General features: G+C 36.7%; 2 protein-coding genes across 2 annotated transcripts; both read left to right on the top strand.

The window, feature by feature from the left end:
• The first annotated feature begins 620 nt into the window (after nucleotides 1-620).
• LOC105046586 (transmembrane emp24 domain-containing protein p24beta3) lies at nucleotides 621-8,336 on the top strand. Its single transcript, XM_010925215.4, has 4 exons — nucleotides 621-987; nucleotides 6,078-6,264; nucleotides 6,694-6,801; nucleotides 7,871-8,336. The coding sequence occupies exons 1-4, from the start codon at nucleotides 766-768 to the stop codon at nucleotides 8,002-8,004; spliced, it is 651 nt and encodes a 216-aa protein (XP_010923517.1). The 5' UTR covers nucleotides 621-765; the 3' UTR covers nucleotides 8,005-8,336.
• A 2,269-nt stretch (nucleotides 8,337-10,605) lies between these two features.
• Nucleotides 10,606-15,816, top strand: LOC105046585 (uncharacterized). Its single transcript, XM_073259835.1, is given in 5 exon segments — nucleotides 10,606-11,196; nucleotides 13,551-13,714; nucleotides 13,717-13,790; nucleotides 15,177-15,295; nucleotides 15,401-15,816. Coding segments are annotated over 5 exon segments (927 nt in total). The 5' UTR covers nucleotides 10,606-10,816; the 3' UTR covers nucleotides 15,591-15,816.
• The last annotated feature ends 4,479 nt before the right edge of the window (nucleotides 15,817-20,295 follow it).

Here is a 20,295-nt window from a genome sequence, read left to right on the forward strand (position 1 = left end):
AAGAAATTTATTATATTAAAATATTAATATTATATTAATACAATAAATTAGTATGATCTAATGTTATATTATAATATATTAATATTATATTTATAATAATATATATATAGTATTATTATTTATATAAAATCTGGGAGCAAGAATATATAGTTTTATATCTATTAAGGGTTTAATAGATATTATATACAATTTTTGTAGGAAAATGGATGTTCAACCAAATACAAATCATTCTTCAATAAATTATTTTTTATGATTAATCAAACATGTTAAAATTTTATTATTAAAAAATTATTTTTTTAAAAAAAATTCTTTCTATGAATCAAATGAGTCTCATTAGTAATAAATCTTAGATAACGCACTATTGAATTGGTTTTTTATTCTTTTTTTCAAAAGGGCCAAGCCTATTTACCATTAGTTGGTTCATGCCCTATTAGCTTTGGCTCTGTACACAATCAATTGTTCCTTAAATCATTGGGTTTATCTTGCATTAATGTTAAAACGGCATGTTTCATCAAATCAATCCCCACCGTCCATGTCCCTCATCAAAGCATCACATGTATCAGCGAATCACGCCATAGGGATTTATAAGCCTGGCCACCGCTTCGATTGAATCCGTCTTATGACAATCCCGAGCTCTCGCTGTCGGGAAATAACTCAGGGAGTAGGCACGGCTCTCGTCCTCGATCGATCGGACGCCCCCAAACCTCCACTTTTCCGTGATCTTCGAAACACTGTTCTTCGAGAAGCAATCGAGAAGAAAGAACGATGGAGAGAAGGGAGAGATCGATCCAATTCGCGGAGGTCTTATTGATTCTAGGGCTTCTCCTCAGCTGCCCTCAACGTCTCTCCGCTCTCTCCATCACCGTAAACGATGTGGAGTGCGTGTACGATTATGTGCTCTACGAGGGCGATACCGTTTCAGGTAACTTCGTTGTCGTCGATCATGATCTCTTCTGGAGCTCCGATCACCCGGGCATCGATCTGGTGGTGAGTGATTCGAACCCCTTGATCTCGTGCTTGTTTCTTCCTAGGGTTTTGTTTCTTCTGAGTTTATGTCGAGTGGAGAGTCTGATTTGGCGGTTTGGGTATGGGATCGGCCTCCATGGCCTTGAATTCCCTATAGAATCAAACTCAGAGTTTCATGAGCTATTGCTTTTCCATTATGTGGTGGAAGTCAATTGAATTCGTCCTGTCTGTTAATTAAAATCGATTCTTTCTTAATTTTCTTGGGAAATATGGAGTTCATATTGCATATGCTTTGTTTGTTTGTTTATTTATTTTTTTTGATTTTTTATGGGAGTCTTTTGAACTCCGAAATAACTTGGTTTGATTGTTAGATGGTAAAGATGAAATTTTGGCACTCCATTTTAAACATATTGCTGAGTTATAAAAGGAATTGATAGCAATGTCCATTGTGATAGTGCCGTCGGATAGGTAATCAAAGAGTTATTATGGGCTTGTTTGGTTCCCGGGAATTGGGAGGAGGGGGGGAGGGGGGAGTGTGATTACTTTGAAATTAAACAAAAAAAAATCCCTTTTGTTTGGTTGGAGTTTTCATGAGAGAGAAATTGGAAAAAGATGTTCCCATGGGAATACAATTCCCATGTTTCATGATATAGAAAAACCAATGGAGGAGGTGGATTTTGAGAATTCCTATGGGATGGGTAGGCCTTTTCCTTTCCTCCAAAAATATCCTTTTAATACCATCCTCTCATTTAATATTAATATAAATATCAATATAATATTATATTATTTTTTATTAATATAATATTCATATTAATAATATATACTAGTATATATTAATATATATATTAATTTATATTAGTATTATATTAATATAAAAAATTTTAATGATCTAATGTTATATTATATTATATTAATATTATATTTATCTTAATATACATATTATATTGATATACATATAAAGTTTGGGAACAAAATAGTATAAAGTTTGGGAACAAAATAGTATGATCTTATATTTATTGAAGATATAATAGATATTCTACATAGTTTTCTCAGGAAAGTAGATGCTTAACCAAATATAAGCCACTTTGAAATAAATTACTTTTCCATGGACAACCAAAAATATCAAAACCATTTTTTTAGGCATCATATTCTTAGAACTCGACTTCTCAGGAATAACATTCCAAGGAAGGAAAGTTGTTCTTACGAACCAAACAAGTCCTATATGTCTTATGTTGCCTGAAGATCGGCTGGCTTGTATAAAAAGAGTTAATCACCTTCCTTTACCATAAACCGTGTTTATAAATACATGTGTTTCTAAATCATGTCTTTAGTGTCACCATAAAAAGAGTTAATCGCATTCCTGTACCATAAAAAGAGTTAATCATATGTTGCCTGAAGATTCGCTAGCTTGCATAAAGAGAGTTAACCACCTTCCTTCTCCATAAACAGTGTTCTAAATACATGTGTCTTTAGTGCCACTTTTGAAGCAAGTCTTGAATGATACATTGTTGCAAGCTATGGTAGTCTATTAACTGCTTGTACATTGCTGGTCGCATTTTTGACTTATCCGGCTGCAACACTAACAATTTGTTGTTATGGAGAAAGGATTATGTGTTGTGAAATGTATCATGCTTAACTCTTCTGCCATAAAGTCATGGATGTTCGAATGAATTATGAGCTGCAAACCTAGGAATGACTTATCTTAAAACCTCTATTGTGTTGCTATGACCCATAGAATATCTCTCTAAAAATCGATGCTTAACCACTGCTTTCTCAGAGATTCAGCCAAGCTAGTTGATAGGAATGCTCATTTCTTTCCATCTTTTAATTTAACTTCCCAACTAGCTCAGAAAATTTAACTTCTCCACCAGTTCAGATAGCAGTACATTTTTCTGAAGCACCTCCATCAATAATGAGACTAATGATTTGGCTGGGAAGGTGACTTGAGTTCTAGGAATATTGGTTTTTCACTGATCAGTGCTGAGCATCGCATAAATGCAAAGTGTTACATGATGATTAAATGAGGCATAGCTTAGGTGGTTCTTTACTTTCATCATCATTTACTTGAGTTCTGAAGTTAATTCTGCTAGTGTTACCTGCATTTTAGGACACATAATCAAAATATGTCCTAATCCACCATACTTATAAATAACATATGACAATCTCTCTTTTGGCCCAATCATCTTAGTTTCCTAGAGTTGTTATTGTGGTAGGCATCCTGGTTTTGAGGCTTTGGCTATGGAATTATTTTTATGTCTTAAATTGGCTTGCAGGTTGTCACTTGCTGTTTTGATGTATCTTCAATTTGTATAGCTACATGCTCCCTTCACTATACAATAACATGAAACCAGCCATTGCATCTTGTACCAGTCTCTGGAGTCCCAATCTATACTTTGCTGCTAACATTTCTTTATCTTCATAAATCTAGCTGGAATTGTATAACTTAAAGAATTTGTCAATATACATGCATAGTATTTTTTTTTCTCGAGCTTGATAGAATATTCGTAAGCAAGCTGTGCTGGTTATCCATGGGGAAAATCTTCTATTTTAAGTGTATTTATCACCCAATATTATCACTATAAGTCTGCCGCTGATCTTATTTGCTTCTTGAACATAACTCTTCCACATATGCTCAGCTCCCCTCAACTTTGCTGTATGGTATTGCACCTTTGGGCTTATTAAAATCCAAAAATTGTGAATTCCATATATGTCCATGCAAACAAGAAGATCCTATTATATCTATGAAATCCCCAATTTGATGAGCAAACTATGGAGAAAAATTGAGAAAGATACCTTGTCCTTTTTGGCAAAGCATGTCAAAATTTTGGGATTTTTTTTTTCTAAATATCAATTTGGATGCATGCATTTGTTGCATAAGCATGTTGAATACAATAATTATGTAGTCATGTATACATTATACAATCATTCTTATTAGTACTAGATACCTTACTCATTCAATTTTTTAAGAATAAAGTTGATATTAGATAATTGATATATGTGATTTGTGATTTTATAGCAATCATTAGATTGTTAATTTTACTAATTTCTTTTGCTAATTTAATGGATGTTCCTTAGATAATTTACTTAAGCATTTAATAAGGTTGGTCCTCATCTCATCCCCTACCTCTTCTAAGTAGTACATTAAGTTTTAAAGGTTATACTGGGCTACTCAGGCAAACATTAAAATTGCATTATTGCTGGGACAAAAATCCTTCCAACGTACATAACTTTGATTCCACATTTCAGTGGCAAACCTAGACCAAACCATGTATGTGAGTGAGCAATCTCTCAAAACCACTAAGTTTCTTGCTACATAATCTTTGATCTTTGTCATCTTTCCGCCAAGCCCTTTCTCACTTTATAGGAAGCTGTTTGTGTTGCCACTTGTGGCGTGCACAACCTCAAGCCTACAGTTGAGATGTTTGGGGAATGGATAAGATTTGACACCGCAATGTATTCCATTGTTCCCCAAGTGGGGATTGAGTATGACACACCAAGAGTGGTGTTGGCGCCCCCCCTCCTCTCTCTCTCTCGTGTTTGGGGGTTCCCCCCGGGGGATGGAGGGGGGATGTGGTTATAGTGGAAAGCAATTAGCACCTGCAATTAGTGGAAAGCAAACATTTTTCTGCTTTATAATATTTGTAGTGGTTGTAGGGGATCCTTATAACATCTCTATTCATCTCATCAATCCCATATACCTGAACTTTTGTTTTTTTGAGAGAGAGAAAAGGAGGGAGACCCACTGGTACTATAACCATCTAGGCCTGAATACTTGAACCTAGAATCTCTTGTTAATTAGAGGGGTATGACCACTGGAACAAGCTAGAATTCATTATGTAAACTTATTTCTAAAATGAGCATGCTGTACTGAAATTAGCATGCATACGCCTGTTATTGAAATCCCTTCACCCTAATTACTAGTTATATATTTCATGAAGATTATAACCTGGAACGTAGACATCTAACTCGTGAAAGTTCTCATCATCTATCCTTTTATTCCATTGATGTCCATCCCTTCAACAAATCGAGGTTTGTTGGACCTACCCATACTACTTGGTACCTTGTGTACCATACCGAGTAAATTACCACCATGGTATGAGGGCTTCATTGATACTCTACTAATATGTGATATAGTTGTTGTCCCACATTCAACAGCATGCCATGTGATGGTATAGGGGTGTACCATATCAACCCATACCATATCAATATGGTACTATTATGGTGCAATAAAACTTGTTTCAATTTTTGCATCGACGATTTGAGATGCTAATGGGTTGTGTTGCCTTTATTGACCATGCTTGTTGAAACAATTAAGTGGAGTGGAGCATAAGCTTAAACATGATATGCAAAACTAAAGTGGTTTAAGCCTTCCTAGTAGATCTAAGCATTATCTTATTTTTGTTGCCTTGCCTTCTAGAGAGTGATTGTTATTCATGTGGAATATTGTTAACAATTTGAAGGATCTTCTCAAGGTCATTATTGAGTAGAAATTACTGTTATAAGGTATTGCTTTCACCTAATGTAGCATGAACTTCTCTAAAGTCTTTATGCAAGATGTTTTACACTTTTTGTCTCTTTGGTGTAAGGCAATTCTTACATTTAACACTCATCAGGAGGAAGAAAGAAGAATATTTGCTATACTGGGCTGTTTGTGTTGATTATATGTATCTCTTCCCTTTTACATATTGCTTTTAAATCATTTTTTTTTTAAATGTATGCACTCATACTATGTTTATGTATGCGCACCTTAGTGTACCAGCAATATCACATCATCATGCAGTATGGTGATTGTGCCATGACATGTATAGATTTTGCTTGCAATCCGCTTATGGATGTATTCAGTTTCAAATGTTCCAATTTTTTCTTTTAGCTCAGTGATTGCTAAGTTGCTTCAAATTGATAAAGGACAAATACGGAGCTTATGCTGGCAGACATACCTTTAACTTTAAACTGCACTTTGATATATGGCCATTAGTTCGGTTTTAATGTGCCTGATTTTGTGGGCATGTCTTCCTTCATCTCAATGCGTAGCATAGTTGTTGGTATCATAACCTGACAATTTATATTGAATTCTGTGGCATATTGCTGACATTCCTTCAAATAATATGCAGGTGACATCTCCAGGGGGAAACACTGTGCACTCTATGAAGGGAACTTCGGGTGACAAATTTGAGTTTAAGGCTCCACAAGCTGGAATGTACAAGTTTTGTTTTCATAACCCAGACAGAACACCAGAGACTGTGTCTTTCTACGTGCATGTTGGTCATATTCCCAACGAGCATGACCTGGCCAAAGATGGTTAGTCCCATGAAATATTTGCTATACACTACAGTGGTTTGCCTTTTGGGGGCTTTTACCCATTCCTTTTTCCTTTCTTGCTTTTCAAAAATATGCTATATATATAGAAAATATGACAAGGACAAGAACTTGTCTATTTTTTCTGTTGGGTAAATGGTGATGGTCTTATAGATGTCTTGCTATGGATATTTCTAATTTAACTTAACTATGCTGAATCACATCAAAAACTTAACTATGCTGAAGGTTCATTTTTTAAGATAATTGGCACCATGCAGGTTTCCTCCCATTGCACCGTGCTTCCATTCTTTATCTAATAAAAACATCATTTTTTTCATGTTAATATGACACCTGAATATTGCAATGCACTGGTGCAGATTGCTATTCACAAATTTTCTTTGATTTTTTTTTTTAAAAAAAAAAATCTTGCAGAGCATTTGGATCCCATAAATGTAAAGATTGCACAGCTTAGGGAAGCATTGGAGTCCGTTACAGCAGAACAGCGGTACCTGAGAGCACGTGAAGCTCGCCACCGCCATAGTAAGTTAAATTACAAAACTCAACTCAATGAAGCTTTAATCCCAAACTAATACGTTAAATTACATAACTTTATATGTTATGATATTAGCTAGACAGTGGAAGGAAACACATTCTAGCACTGCTTGGAGTTCTTAACTTTTACAATTTTCTTGGGTTAATCTAAATCAAAGAATTCTTATGAAATCAGCCTTTAGCCTTCAGACTTTTCCAACTGCTAAATAGTTTTTATAAACAGTTGGTTTGAACTTAGAGACATTTTCAAGTAGAAAATAATTGAGGAAAAAAAAACTGAAGCCTCGTTAAAATTATGTTATATTTCAAAAAGAATTTCAGAGATAATTAAAGAGCATATGAGTGTTAATTATGTATTGGTTATGTATAATGGCCCAACCAAACACGCGCGCACGCACACACAAAGAAGAAGAAGAAAATTTTGTTTTTGTTTCCCTGTGATAAACACCATGGATCAGGATACTAATCATATTCACCTTGCTTAGGATATTATATGGTGCTAACTGCAAGCCTGATTGGTTTGATCATGATTTTTTTTTTTTTTAAAGAAAAGATTTGGGGAAGGTAGTTATGTAATAGAAAAGCTAAAGGTTTCAGTTTTAGATCAGCTCTCGTTTCCCTGGGAAATTAAGCTTTAATCGGGATTTCTATAGAACATGTTAATTTTTGTTGTTTTCCTCCTTTAGACAAAATGACAGATCCTATGATGTCAAATAATAATGCTGTTTAAAATCTTCAAGAGATGAAAGCTTTCAAAATTTTGTTGAGCACAAGTCCGTGACCGAGTTGGAAAATTTTGCAAGTATTGTTTGCAAGAACACCATTTGTTTTTTTTCTTTTATTTCTTGCAAACAGAATCTCTTGTCAAGTAACAGTATTGTATATTGACAGTATTGCAAACTGTTTTATGTTGTGTCCACTGGTCATTCTTTGCTGAAGCATTTAGTTGGAAAATTAGAAACTATTTCTTACCTTCGTTGGTCATTCTTTGGTGATGCATTTAGTTGAAAATTGAAAAGCATCTCTTACCTTCATTGGTTCTTTTGTATGCACACAGCAAATGAGAGTACTAGAAGGCGCCTTATCTTCTATACAATAATGGAGTACTTGGTGCTAGCATGTGCTAGTGGACTTCAGGTAGTCTACATCCATCGTCTGTTCAACAAATCCGTGGCATATAACAGAGTTTAATGCTTCAGATGTTATCAACTCTGCAATTTAATATGTTTTTTTCATATCCTCCATAGTTTTTTAATTTAAATAAAACAAAGTTTTTTGGTCATCTTTTGTATCTTTAGCTTCATTCAGCAGCTGAGCTGAGTTCGTGAGTTTTGTTTAGAGTTTTCTCGTCTTGTAATCACAAGGATTATATTTATTCTAATGATTTATGTTACCCGACAAGAAAGGAGAAGAAAAATGGCTGGCTTGTGCTCACGAAGTGAGCGAATGCAGACTGATTTTGGATATCCTATCCTTTCTGAAACTATAATTTATGTAAGCTTTTGAAGTGTATTTATGACAGATCTGTTGGCTTAGTACTGATATAGCATCATGATATATGTTTCCAAGAGATGAATAATCTTATAATATTTGAGAATATAGAGCTTTTTACTCATGACTAGTTTTAAGGATCCGAGGTCATGGAGGTTATGAACTTCTTGGAAGTGAGATTTATTTTGTTTGACAACAATTGTATCTGAAATGTGAGAAAAAAAAAAAAAAAATGCCAGAAAGGGTAAAATAACAAAAAAATTGGTTTGTGGTGATCAGCCTGAAATTAGGCTGTACTAGGGCTCGTTAAGATTAATTTTCTGCGAATCCATTTCATTTATCAACACAATTAATATAGATGGATAATGGATCGGGCCATCCACGACATGGCTTGGTCCGGCATAAGTCGGGTCGTGTCAGGCACAGTCCGTCAGCTGTCGTGTCGTGCCGGCATGGCTCATAAGAGGGGGTGGGGTTGGGCTGGGTTGAGATTTTTTGATTCGCGGTTAGGCCTACGACGGTCCGTAAGGGCTTGGGCCGGCATGATTCATGGGTCGTGCACGGCATGACTCATGTGCCAGTTCGGTCTTTTGAAAGGGTCGTGCCATGCTGTGCCATGGCACGGCCGTTTGGGGTGTGGGGTGCAGGCATGGCGGTCGGAGGAGGGCGGAGGTGGTTTTGGGGCTACACCTTTCGTGGCTTTATCATGTCATCGTCTATGCCATGGCACGGCCGTTGGGGTGTGGGTGCAGGCATGGCGGTCGGAGGAAGGCGGAGGCGATTTTGGGGCTATACCTTTCATGGCTCCATCACGTCATCGTCTATGCCACACCCATCGTTTACCTCCGGCTTCACGCAATCACCACCCTCCCTCCTCTCCCCTCATGCCTTGGTGTCCATTCGTGCCAAAGCCATCTCTGCGGAACCTCCTCCTCCCTCCCCTCCCCTTGCGATGCATCCGCCGTGGTCCCGTCTCGCCATCGTTCGTGTAGCATCCGTTGTCCGCCTCAGGCTTTGTATAACCACCATCCTCTCCTCCCTTCGGATCCCAGCGTCCGTCTGCACCAAAACCTCCAGCCCCCCAAATCCCCTTCGCCCTCCTCTGCTACTGCATCCACATCTTATGCCTGTAACGGATCGAAACGGGTTGTGCCAATAACAGTCAGAAATGGATCGTGTCTGGCATGATCTATTTTTTTTTTTTTTAAAAAGAAGAGATCCGCGGGCCAACAAGCCATATCAAGCACGGTCTACCATCCATCGGGCTTAGAGCTGTGTCGGGTTGGGGTCTGATGCTAATTATGCCGTGCCTGATATGGCCATTTAGCTTCAGGCCTGATGGGCCTGGGTCGGGCTGTGTCAGGCACCGTGCCCTTCTCTAACAATTAGGATAGGATCTTGAGAGCCTATGCTTGTAAATGCCTGGTGAAATTGATACCAGCTCAAAAATTAGAGAAAATTGTTAATTTGTTTGTGCATAATTTTTGCCAGATTTATGACTAGCCTTATAAGCTCACAGAAGATAGATTGCAGAGCTGATGTATGACTTTCATTGTTGCACCTTCAATCAGAAAGTTTGCAGGAAAACTTTTAAATTCACGTTCAGCCAACGATACGTACTTTTTCTGGGCTATAAGAAAATGATCTTCCATTGAAGTAATTGAACACAAATCTCAAAGTATGCAGTGCATCACGTCACTGGTAGTGAAAACTCATTGTTGCCGATATTTATTCATTTGATTAAAATGATGCAGAGATGTACAACTGAACATATAAAAAAATAAAAAGGAAGAGAAAACAAAGCATATGTAACCAAGCAATTATCTTCCTTACCTGCTTTGCTATCTAACATGTTACTTGGAGCTTGGTAAATGCTTAAGCATTCATCGGTTCGGTTCGGTCACCTGTAATTTATTTTCCCTCGCATAAAGCTGATATCTGCTTTCTATGGCCAATTCTTCTGCCTCGCCGTCATTCTCATAAAACCTCTCTTAACCAATGTGAATTGTTTGTTCCTGTAGATATGTATCACATCTATTAGATTTGTAGACTGTTGCTAGGTGACATAAAATCTAACATAACTTTCAGAATTAATGTGATATGTACACATTAGTCAGCATATGGAGATATTAAGGCAGCATTATGTGGCTCAAATTTTTTTTTCTTTATATAAAAAAATTGGCTAAAGTATTTATTATTTTATAGTACTACTATCCCCCTCATGTCTCCAATTATTCGTTTCTTTTCGTTGGACGTTCTGTTGATTGCTCACGCTTCCTCAGTTAACCGTACGTCCAATCTCCATGTCAGAGGAGTTGAATCAGAAAAGAGAGAGGAGAGGGAAAAAAAAAAAAAAAAGGAAGAGGAAGAAGATCGCCGGTGCATGGAACAGTTTATCTTGTTATTATTTTATGTAACGCCGCATTACGATGGCAAATAAAATCTAGCCACCCTCTTTCCACTTTTGCCCCTATCACCCTTCCGTTTATTCATCGCCCAAATACCTCAATGCATGCCACGTTATGCCATCCAAATACAAGGGTATATTTGGAAATCCAATGGTCAAAAAATCACCCTCCGAAGCCCAAACCGATCGGTTTATGTATTACCTCCTGAACTCCGTAGTAAGATCAGAATTACAGGGAGAAGGATTCGGAGTTTGGGTGCATCGGATCGACGGCGGAGGATGCTGGCGATATTCGAGCGGACGGTGGCGAAGAGCCCCGTCGGCTTGGGGAACGTGAAGTCGGGGCCGGGGAAGAATGGCGTCGGTGAAGTCGCCTCGCCGGGCGGCCACTTCGCAGCCACTCGCAGAGGGGCGGTGACCATAAGACTCGGCTCTTCCGCTGCCATATCGTACACCGCGGAGAAGCAGAACCCCCTCCTCCCCAGGTATATATTAAGAGAGAAAGGAACCTTTCTTTTGTTTAAATCTTGGAAACTTTCAATCATCAAATTTTTCTTATTTTTCAGCCATGAAATAATTATGAATAAATGTCTTCATTTTCTTGAGTACACTGCAAGTTGAAAACAAATCTAGAGAACTTTTTTTTAAAAAAAAATTATTATTATTATTATTGTTTTTTTTTTTTTTTTTTTTTTTGTGGGTGGGGGTGGGGGTTGGTAACGTGTGTGTGTTAGTTTTTGTTATTCTTATACAGGGAGTGTTTGTTCGCCCCTCTCTCCATCTGAACTAATTTTTGCTTTAAATTCTGTACTTCTATCGATTTTATGAGCTAATTGTGTGAGGCTACTTCTCGTAAACATTGGTTGTGTGCTGGATAAAAAACAACGTTGATCGTCTGTTATGAGTGATTCATAGACATTGTTAATCACCTTATGATGGCTTTACATAGGGTTTGAGTTATGAAGAGTTGTTTTTGTCTCTTGGTTACATATGAAAAGCACATAGGATGAAATATTTTTCATATAAACTTAAACATTATTTGCATCATCGCTCTTTATGTTGAAACATTATCTTAATATTTATTTATTTTATTTTGGCTATATGTCAATAGCCAAAGTTACTCTGAAATTGGACTTAAAGTTGCCACAATTCTGCTTATAATTAGATGGCAGATGTGCATCCATTGTATAAGTTGTTGTGTCAGGTATCTTGTTATGTTTTTGATGAGTATATTTATGTCTGAATGAAGTATTTAAGAAAGATGGCATCCAACTCAAACATAAACGACAAAACATGGTTAGCAAATTTAAGGTTGATAGGTGGATCATCTTTGGATGGAATACCAACTTTTGCACAACATTCAAAGGAGATTAATTGGATTGAAGCTTATGGCATGTTATTTCCACCAAGAACACTTGGTTTGAAACGATTGATTGTCCCATATACGAGTCATGGTTTGTTCATGATGGAATGGAGCAAGGCATTTAACTCGAATTGACCATTTCATGCCAATGCTAGATTGGTAGACCAGTAAATTTGAACTTTACAAATTAAATTTGCAATACCTGCTCCTCTAGAATTAAGGTTTCAGCCCTAAAACTGAGAACTTCTCATAATAATTACCTTGTCAATATCATTTATACTTTAGCTGAGGAGTTGTACCCCATTAATTCATTAGGTGACACCAGCGAAGCAAATCGTTCTTTATTTTACGGGTTAAATATTAAGTCTTGCTGTCGTGCACCTCTACTGAGTTTCCTAGTTATTATGTTCTGCTTTTTACCACCTAACAAATGGCAGGCAATATGTTTTGTGTTGGCCTACTAGATACATATAGCAGTGGAAGACACATTATTGCAATTTTGGTTATTGTTTACCTAACTAGTTGCTAGTTAGTCTGTCTTGCACCATCAAGTGAAGCAGGGATGATTTCTTGATGTTTTCCTTTGACAGTCTTTTATTAATCCAAGTTGTTTGTTGCGATGTGTTCTCAACCTATGACCATCTAAGTCAAACATCTTATGGTTTTTGCCTGATGCTCAAATTTAGTCTTTTGAATATGATCAAGAATATGGCTTATCAGTTGTGAGCTGAGTATCTGAATTCATTCTTCTAGGATAGTCTTGGAATCTGATATTACTTATTTTTAGTGTTATGCTGATCTGTGTTGTGAGCAATATCAAGGGTGGTCTGAAAATTCATATCTTTCTATGGATATCTCACACTATATGATTGTTGAGAATTGAATTATTAATCTTGGAAAAACTGAACTTGGTCGACTAGTGCTTAGTGTGATGGCTTGCCTTCTTGGTTCGTTTCTAGGAGAATTGAGAATAGAAGAGCCAGTTCTAGTCATGCAAGGGGTGCACTACCCTCAAGTACAGAAGTCTTTTTTCTCTGTAAAATTCGCATGGTTGTTTTCCATTTCTGAAGATGCATGTACATTACCACAAATAAATGTCCACCATGAATGTTGTTGGTAATGATGCATACAAAGGACAAATAAGTTCTAAATCTTGTACCAACTTTTGGCAAGTGGGGATTGTCATGTTCTTTTTATTCTTATTATGTCTCACACTCTCACTATTATTTTGCTTTCTCTGAATTGGACTCGTTAGCCAATGTGATATTCTAAAATTCATGTTTGTCCTCTAGTTTTCTTTTTCTTTTTTTTTTTAAAAAAAAACCTTTTTTAGTCTCTCTTCACTTATTTTACCTATGTCAGTGATCTTCAGAGGCAATGTCCACATCCTTGTAATTTTTTTGCTTCACTCAGTTTTCACCAATTAACATTATCAGTAATGCTTTTTACTTTTTCATTTGCTGTCTTTCTCTGCAGATTATTTGCTTCTGTGGATGACATATATTGCTTTCTTCAAGGGCACGTTCGGAATATTGCTCATTTGAAGCAACAGAATGTATTGAACAAGACTGCCAATGAAGTTACTATTGTAATTGAAGCTTACAGATCTTTAAGGGACAGAGGACCTTATCGTGCAGACCAAGTGTGAGAGATCTTAATGGAAAATTTGCATTCATTTTGTTTGATTGCTCAGCAAAATTCACCTTTATTGCTTCTGTAAGTAAACCTTATAACCAGTATCCTTTTTACTACTTTTTTCTTTTCTTCATGTCAAATTTAGTTCTTTATCCCACACAGAAAAGGTCATAATGCAAAGCAGTTTGGAAGTCAGGTAATCTGATGCCATGTTGGTGTTGGAGACACAAGCCAAGGGGGCTGTGGATAGAAGAATTCAAGAGAGAAAGGGAAGATGATAAACTAATTCAGGAGCTTTTCAAATTCCAGATATGGATCCCCTTGGTTTACTTGACATCCCCTTCACCCTATAAACTGGAATTTGTAAGGTTTGGAATGAACATTTGAACCTTGATTACTTCCTCATAGTTATAGAGAGTTTGTAAGTTCATCCTTGTCTTTCAAATATTTCCCCAGAGCACCAGGGGATCAAATACCCATTTTGTTGTCTCATACTCTATTGTTTGTTGCTATTCTCTTTTTTATCATACATTGCTGCATTGGCATCTCTTTCAAGTTCCCTCTGCTTCATTGTTTCTAATTGTTTCTGGAAGTTACTAATCTTGTAAATTCCAAACAAAGCTTGTGGAATTCACAGGAGAGGGAAAAAACTAGAGACTAGAGAGATAGGGAGAGAGGCAGTTACCAGGATGTGGACTAGGCTGTTAACAATTATTAGGCAAGAAAGTTTCCTCTTTGAGAACTTAAGAATCCTAACTTTCTGAATTTGAATCAAAGAATGCTATCTCTCACATCTTGGTTCAGGACTATAGAAAAGTATGAGTTTTTGTCCATTTCTTGATGGTCTTTTAAGTTCGTAGGCTATGTAAATTATGCATATCTGCTTTTGTAGAGCATGGTGATATTCCAATAAAAACAGTTATATCAGGGTTGTCAATGGTAAAAATTGTGGAAATTCTGTGTCTAGTAAATTTTGGTCATCCTAATATTTGATAGCAGTTGGATTAGAAGACTGAAGAACCAGATAGTTTTACAATCCTTGTTCATTCTTCTATAGGTGGTGCAAGAATCAAGGGTGTACATGCATATTTGCAATATGCAACATGTTTCCTGAAAGGTGAATAATAAAAAAAGTATGGCTAAGAATTATTCATATAGTATAGTACAGTAGTACTATACTCTAACATCCATAATCAATATTCATTGCCAGGTGTAAGTTGCTGATATTGTTTGGACGTACATTACAGATCAGTCATGATTACTGGAGCATTTTTCTCCTTTTAAGAGATATTGGGCATTATAGAAAGGATCACCATATGGAACACACTTGAGAAAGAAGAAAAGGCTTCATATTTAGATCTTTCATATTTTTTGCATGCCACTTGTTTGGTATTATTTGTGTGACTTGGTTCAGTTAATTTGAATCAACACTCAAACTCTACATAGATCTTGTTTTGTTTTATACAGGATACTGATGGTAGCATTCCCTTTTACTGGGGAACTGATTCAGAAGACCATCTTGTTCTTTCTGATGATGTGGATATCATAAAAAAGGGCTGTGGAAAATCATTTGCAGCATTCCAAAAGGTATAATACAGGAAACAATTACAGATAATAAAGCTATCAAGTCCTATAGTGAGGTTCATTTCCTATTCCATTATGGCCCTTTGTAATTTTGTGATGTTTCAACCAGGTTGCTTCTTCACGACCTCGAGGGGATTGCAGAGTTTTGAACATCCTCTGAATGAGGTGAAGCTTATGTTGAGGGTTGACAGCCAAGGGGAGGTGTGTGGTGTGACATATGAGATTGATGCTGAAACTAAAAAGGGATCAGGCATGCCGAGGGTTGGGAGTGCTGCAAACTGGTCTTTTCATTACTAGTCTACCGAGTACCATCTACTGGGGTTTTCATGCTTTTGCCTTTGGTAATAGTTTACCGATGCTTTGACATTCTGGATCCTTTATGGAATGTTTTATGCATAAGTGGGGAACTTTATTGCACAAAGAGTTGAGCTTTATGTGAGTGCGCTTTATCCTTTGGACCACCTATAATTTTCCCATATCTGTGCAGGAAATGAAACTCGGTGTTTATTTAAGATTCTTACAACCATGCCTTGTAGTTTGTAGTACTACTATTTGAATAATGCAGATTCTATAGAACTAAGAAAAGCATTTTTTGGGTTGTTGAATATGATCTTCAGAAACAGATTGTCTAGCTTAATTTTATTTTATAGATTGCATCCCATAAACCAAAATAAAGTTTGAAAGGTGTAAAGCAAGACCTGAAGAGGATAAAATGACTTCACTTGTATGTGTTGTTTTGGTGGAGGAGGGGTGTCAAGCTGATGCTCACATCGATGCTTATGTGAGTAATGAAGATGCCTGCTTGTGGATGTATGATGGGAATTAAGGGAATGGAGTTACCATCCAACTAGTGTTTTACCAACCTAAGTGAAATTTTGCAGCTTGATGTTTGCGACTTATAGCATTTTCATGTCTTATGACTTTATTGCTAATTTTTGATGGTGTTCTGTAGTGCTTGTTAAGAGAGAAGAGGTATTGGCATCTCATGGGAAATCCAAGTACCCAAAATGTGAACTCTTATCTGGAGTCAGTGATATGTGCAAGTTCTGATGGGAGGAAGAGAAGAAATTTAAGCAGTGAAAGTTATGGTAGAAAAAATTTTTCACTGATTGCAGGATCATTGGACTTTTGGGACAACTGGGTCTTCCTTGCCATGTATTCCAGGTTATTGTGGTAATTGGTATAAACTAAATATTATTAGGGTTGCTGCTAATTTCTTTTGCGCTCTTGTATCGTTTTTACTTGAGAATGATGACGTGCCCCAATCTCAATTATCAATTTGCGTGTGCTGAAGTGCACATGTCTGCATTTTTTGCATGTGTTTTTTGATCAAAAAAAGAAAAAAGCGTTCTTGCATGTGTGGCTTGCATGTCTGTATGCATAGGGCATGCGGAGAATCCATATTTCTCGGCTCTTACCGATCAACAGCAGAAATGAGTAGAGATGACCAGTAGCAACTGATTTTGTTTTGTTTGATTTTAGTGGAAACACAATTCTGTTTGGATGTCAGCAGAAAAAGGAAAGACAAGAAAGGTTCTTTTCTAATTAAATTTGTTTCTATTGCAGTTATGCAGTTATGCCTCTGTCCTTTCTTTGTTTTTCTTATATTATCTTTTCTTGTGTTTTTCAAGAATTTTTTATTTTTGTCTGTGAATTTCTTTATAAACTTTCATCCTGATCATCTCTCTCCTTTTGAATGGCTAACTATCACTTCCTAACCGATCCAAGAAAGCAATGCTGGTCATTCTTTGGTCATATGATCTTCTTTTATGATAGTGGTTCATTTTTCACCCATTCATACAAGATATGGTTGCTATTACTGTTAATTTGAACGAGGAGGCAATCGACTTATGTTTGCATTCTTCGCTGTTCGTTGCTATTCTTTTAGGAGATTATTTCTGTTATATGTTTTGCTGGTTTTTGTATATCGTTTTAACTGTGGAAGGGGATCAAATAAATGTCAAAAGTTATATTGGTTTTCTTCTCTTGCATATTTCATGCTTTTCTATTTTGCTTATGATCTTGTATTTTATTAATATCAATAAGGAGAGGAAAAGTTTATTTTTATTATATTTCTATCTATTTCATTTTCTTGTTTTTCTTCTTGAATTGTGTTAGACTCTCTGGCATGTGTTGCTGAAAACAATCCAAGTGTTTTGCACTATGGCACATGGAACCAGTGTGGTGGCATTGTTTCTTGTTTACTCTTACTTTGTTGATTTGTTGGTGTGCTTCCTGCGTTGTATAATCCAACTTTGTTGATTTGTTGTTGTGCTTCCTGCGTTGTATAATCCAAGGTTTACCGGGTACCAACCACAAGTAGGGTGGCAATGGAGTTGATCCACTCAACCTCCAGAAAAGTTAAATGCAATATGGATCTCACTCTGGCAACCACCGGATAAAAGAGTTCAATTATAGCATATTATTTTTGTTAAATATTTTGCAAATGCTTGCCTGTTATGTATTTGTACAAAACTCATACATGTCATCGCCTGACATTTTGTTCAAATATTATAAATATCATTTATTAGGTTAAACTCAGACTCATAAACATGCAAAAGGTATTCCAATTATGAACATTCTAGTCGCTTTTTTATTCAATCGCTCCACAGTCATAGGTTCTTTTAGTAAGTAAAGGAAAAATTCTGAGAAAAATAACATTACAAATAATAAGTTTTAAAATACATTCCTTGGATCTTGAATTCTGAGTCCATGTGCATGGTGAATTCAGCAAGACCCGAGTTCAAACAAGACTAGCCTATTTGGATTGACTGCATCTTTTTCACACAAAACTCTAAACCTGTATTTTATAAAATGAAGCAAAAGTTGAAAATGATTAGATATAGTTGAAGGATGAAAAAAAGAAACGTAAAAGAATGATGTTTTTATGTATGAAAGAGCTGTTAATATGTCAATTAAAACAAAAACTTGAAGAGAGAAGATATCAGCAGAATAGAAATTACAGTACCACAACTGGTGGTTGTGGCTTCTTCTATATTCAAATGGTAATTAGCACTATAAGGCATGGTTCAGTGGCATATGTGTTGCAGCATAAGCGGTGCAAGTGTACAAAGTTTGTAGGCAGGCTTGCAAGTGTTAGCCGAGGAGATGGAGCTCTCTTGTGCTAGTCCAATATGACTCGATCACAATAAGATTTTGAATTCCAAATTGCTGAATCCACCTACATTCATGCACTATAGCCCCAAATGATGATTAAATCATCTAATCTTCCAGGGAGAAGGCCACATATAGGGTCCATAAGGGAATGTTTTGTCCAAATGCTGCAGTAATATCGAGATGGTTAGATCATCTATCTGATGCTTGAAAACCACTTATAAGTACTTCATCCTTTCAATGTAGGGATCAAGAAGGAGATTCTTCTTAATTTTCCTCTAAAGATCTGTTGCTTGACTAGCATGTCTAAAATGACCTTCCAAGTCCAGATTAGAGCATGACAAGGAGTTAACAATGCGGGATGAACTCCCCGACCAAAATAACTCTACTATGAATTTAACTGCAACCTCTCTCACCCTCTTTTCCAGAACCTGGTATCAAGTTAACTAAGTCCTCGATTATACTCTGTTACAAGTTCAAACCGTCAACAACATTATTGGAAGTTATTCTAGGTAGATAGGCCAGCGCCTGGCCAGACCTTGGTATCAGAACCTTATCTTTGCCGAAAAGAGGTGGGAGTGGAGTGGGGCACAAACCTTTTCCTTTTTCTAGTCCCCCAACCTTATAATAAGGAGCAGCCTTAATTTCTAATCTTTCATGGGCTGCATGAGTTCACATTCAAAGAATCTTTCTCCTTCAAAACATATATATGATGACAGCACTGTGAGAAAAGATATGTATTTAGTATCAGAATATATGATGACAGCAAAACAGTCCAGGAATCAGAGCACAGTGAACACAAAGCCAGGCACCAGTGTTCATGAGCGGGATGCTCCTTGGATGGGTCTTGGCTGGGACCAGAGGAAGCAAAGCTTTTTATAACAACTTGCTCCTCTCCATTGCTACTTCCAACTCACAATAATTACAGATAGAGGGTGATGGTTTCTAGGCAAGATCCAGAAGCCTAGGAAGAGTGATCCATTTTCTAAACATCCAGCTGACAGGATTTATCCGTGTCTGCTGCTTGACCAGTTGCTTGAGATCCTACATCCTTGATGTTAGCAATCCACTGCAGTCCACTGGGGCTGCTTTCTTCTCTACATATCCTGCTCGATCCACCTGATCCCGCAGTTCATAAAACCCAATACTCTTCTTCTCTGGCAGCACTGATCCAGCAGTTCATAAAATATTGTGCTTCACCATGTGCTTGTTTATCAAGCTTTTGCATCCACTTATTTTAATCCTCAATATAATCTATATCTAAAACATATTTGAATAATCATCATGCATGATATATATGTCGTTAACAAGTTTACTCGAGAAAAAAAAAAAAAGTTATTAGCTAGTGAGGCTGCATGTACATTTGTCTTGCTTAGATTTATAGCTGAAGCATATTTGCATGTTTCAGTTTATCCTACCTCTATGTACAATATTTTGCTGAGATGCAGCTTAATCTTCTTACAAATATTAGTAGTTTGCCCGAATGTTGTGCCTTTCAACTAATGTAGTCATATTGCATGCTGTGATGCCTTTACCTACACGTTAGTGTGTGAGAATGGACTAATCCTGAATCGCGACAATCAAATACTTCTTCATGAACAGGAAAAATAACCGAACTGCAGGCTGCATAAATAGCATTTAGTTCTTATGAATAGCAATTTGCTTCTTGGGACTATTCAGTTTGACGATAGTGGTAGCATTCATTCATGCATCACATTGGATTTTATGGAGGCATGTGCAAGCCATAGTGTGATAAAGGCCCTGTGACTGCCCTGATGTAATCGAACACCGATCATGTGCTGATGGTCCCATGCCGTTCTGTCTGATGGCTATATCGATGTGCCATGAAAATTTAAATAAATGAAAAGACGATATTTATAGCACTCTC

This window comes from Elaeis guineensis, chromosome 6 (genome assembly GCF_000442705.2).
Source record: "Elaeis guineensis isolate ETL-2024a chromosome 6, EG11, whole genome shotgun sequence".
Taxonomy (NCBI): domain Eukaryota; kingdom Viridiplantae; phylum Streptophyta; class Magnoliopsida; order Arecales; family Arecaceae; genus Elaeis; species Elaeis guineensis.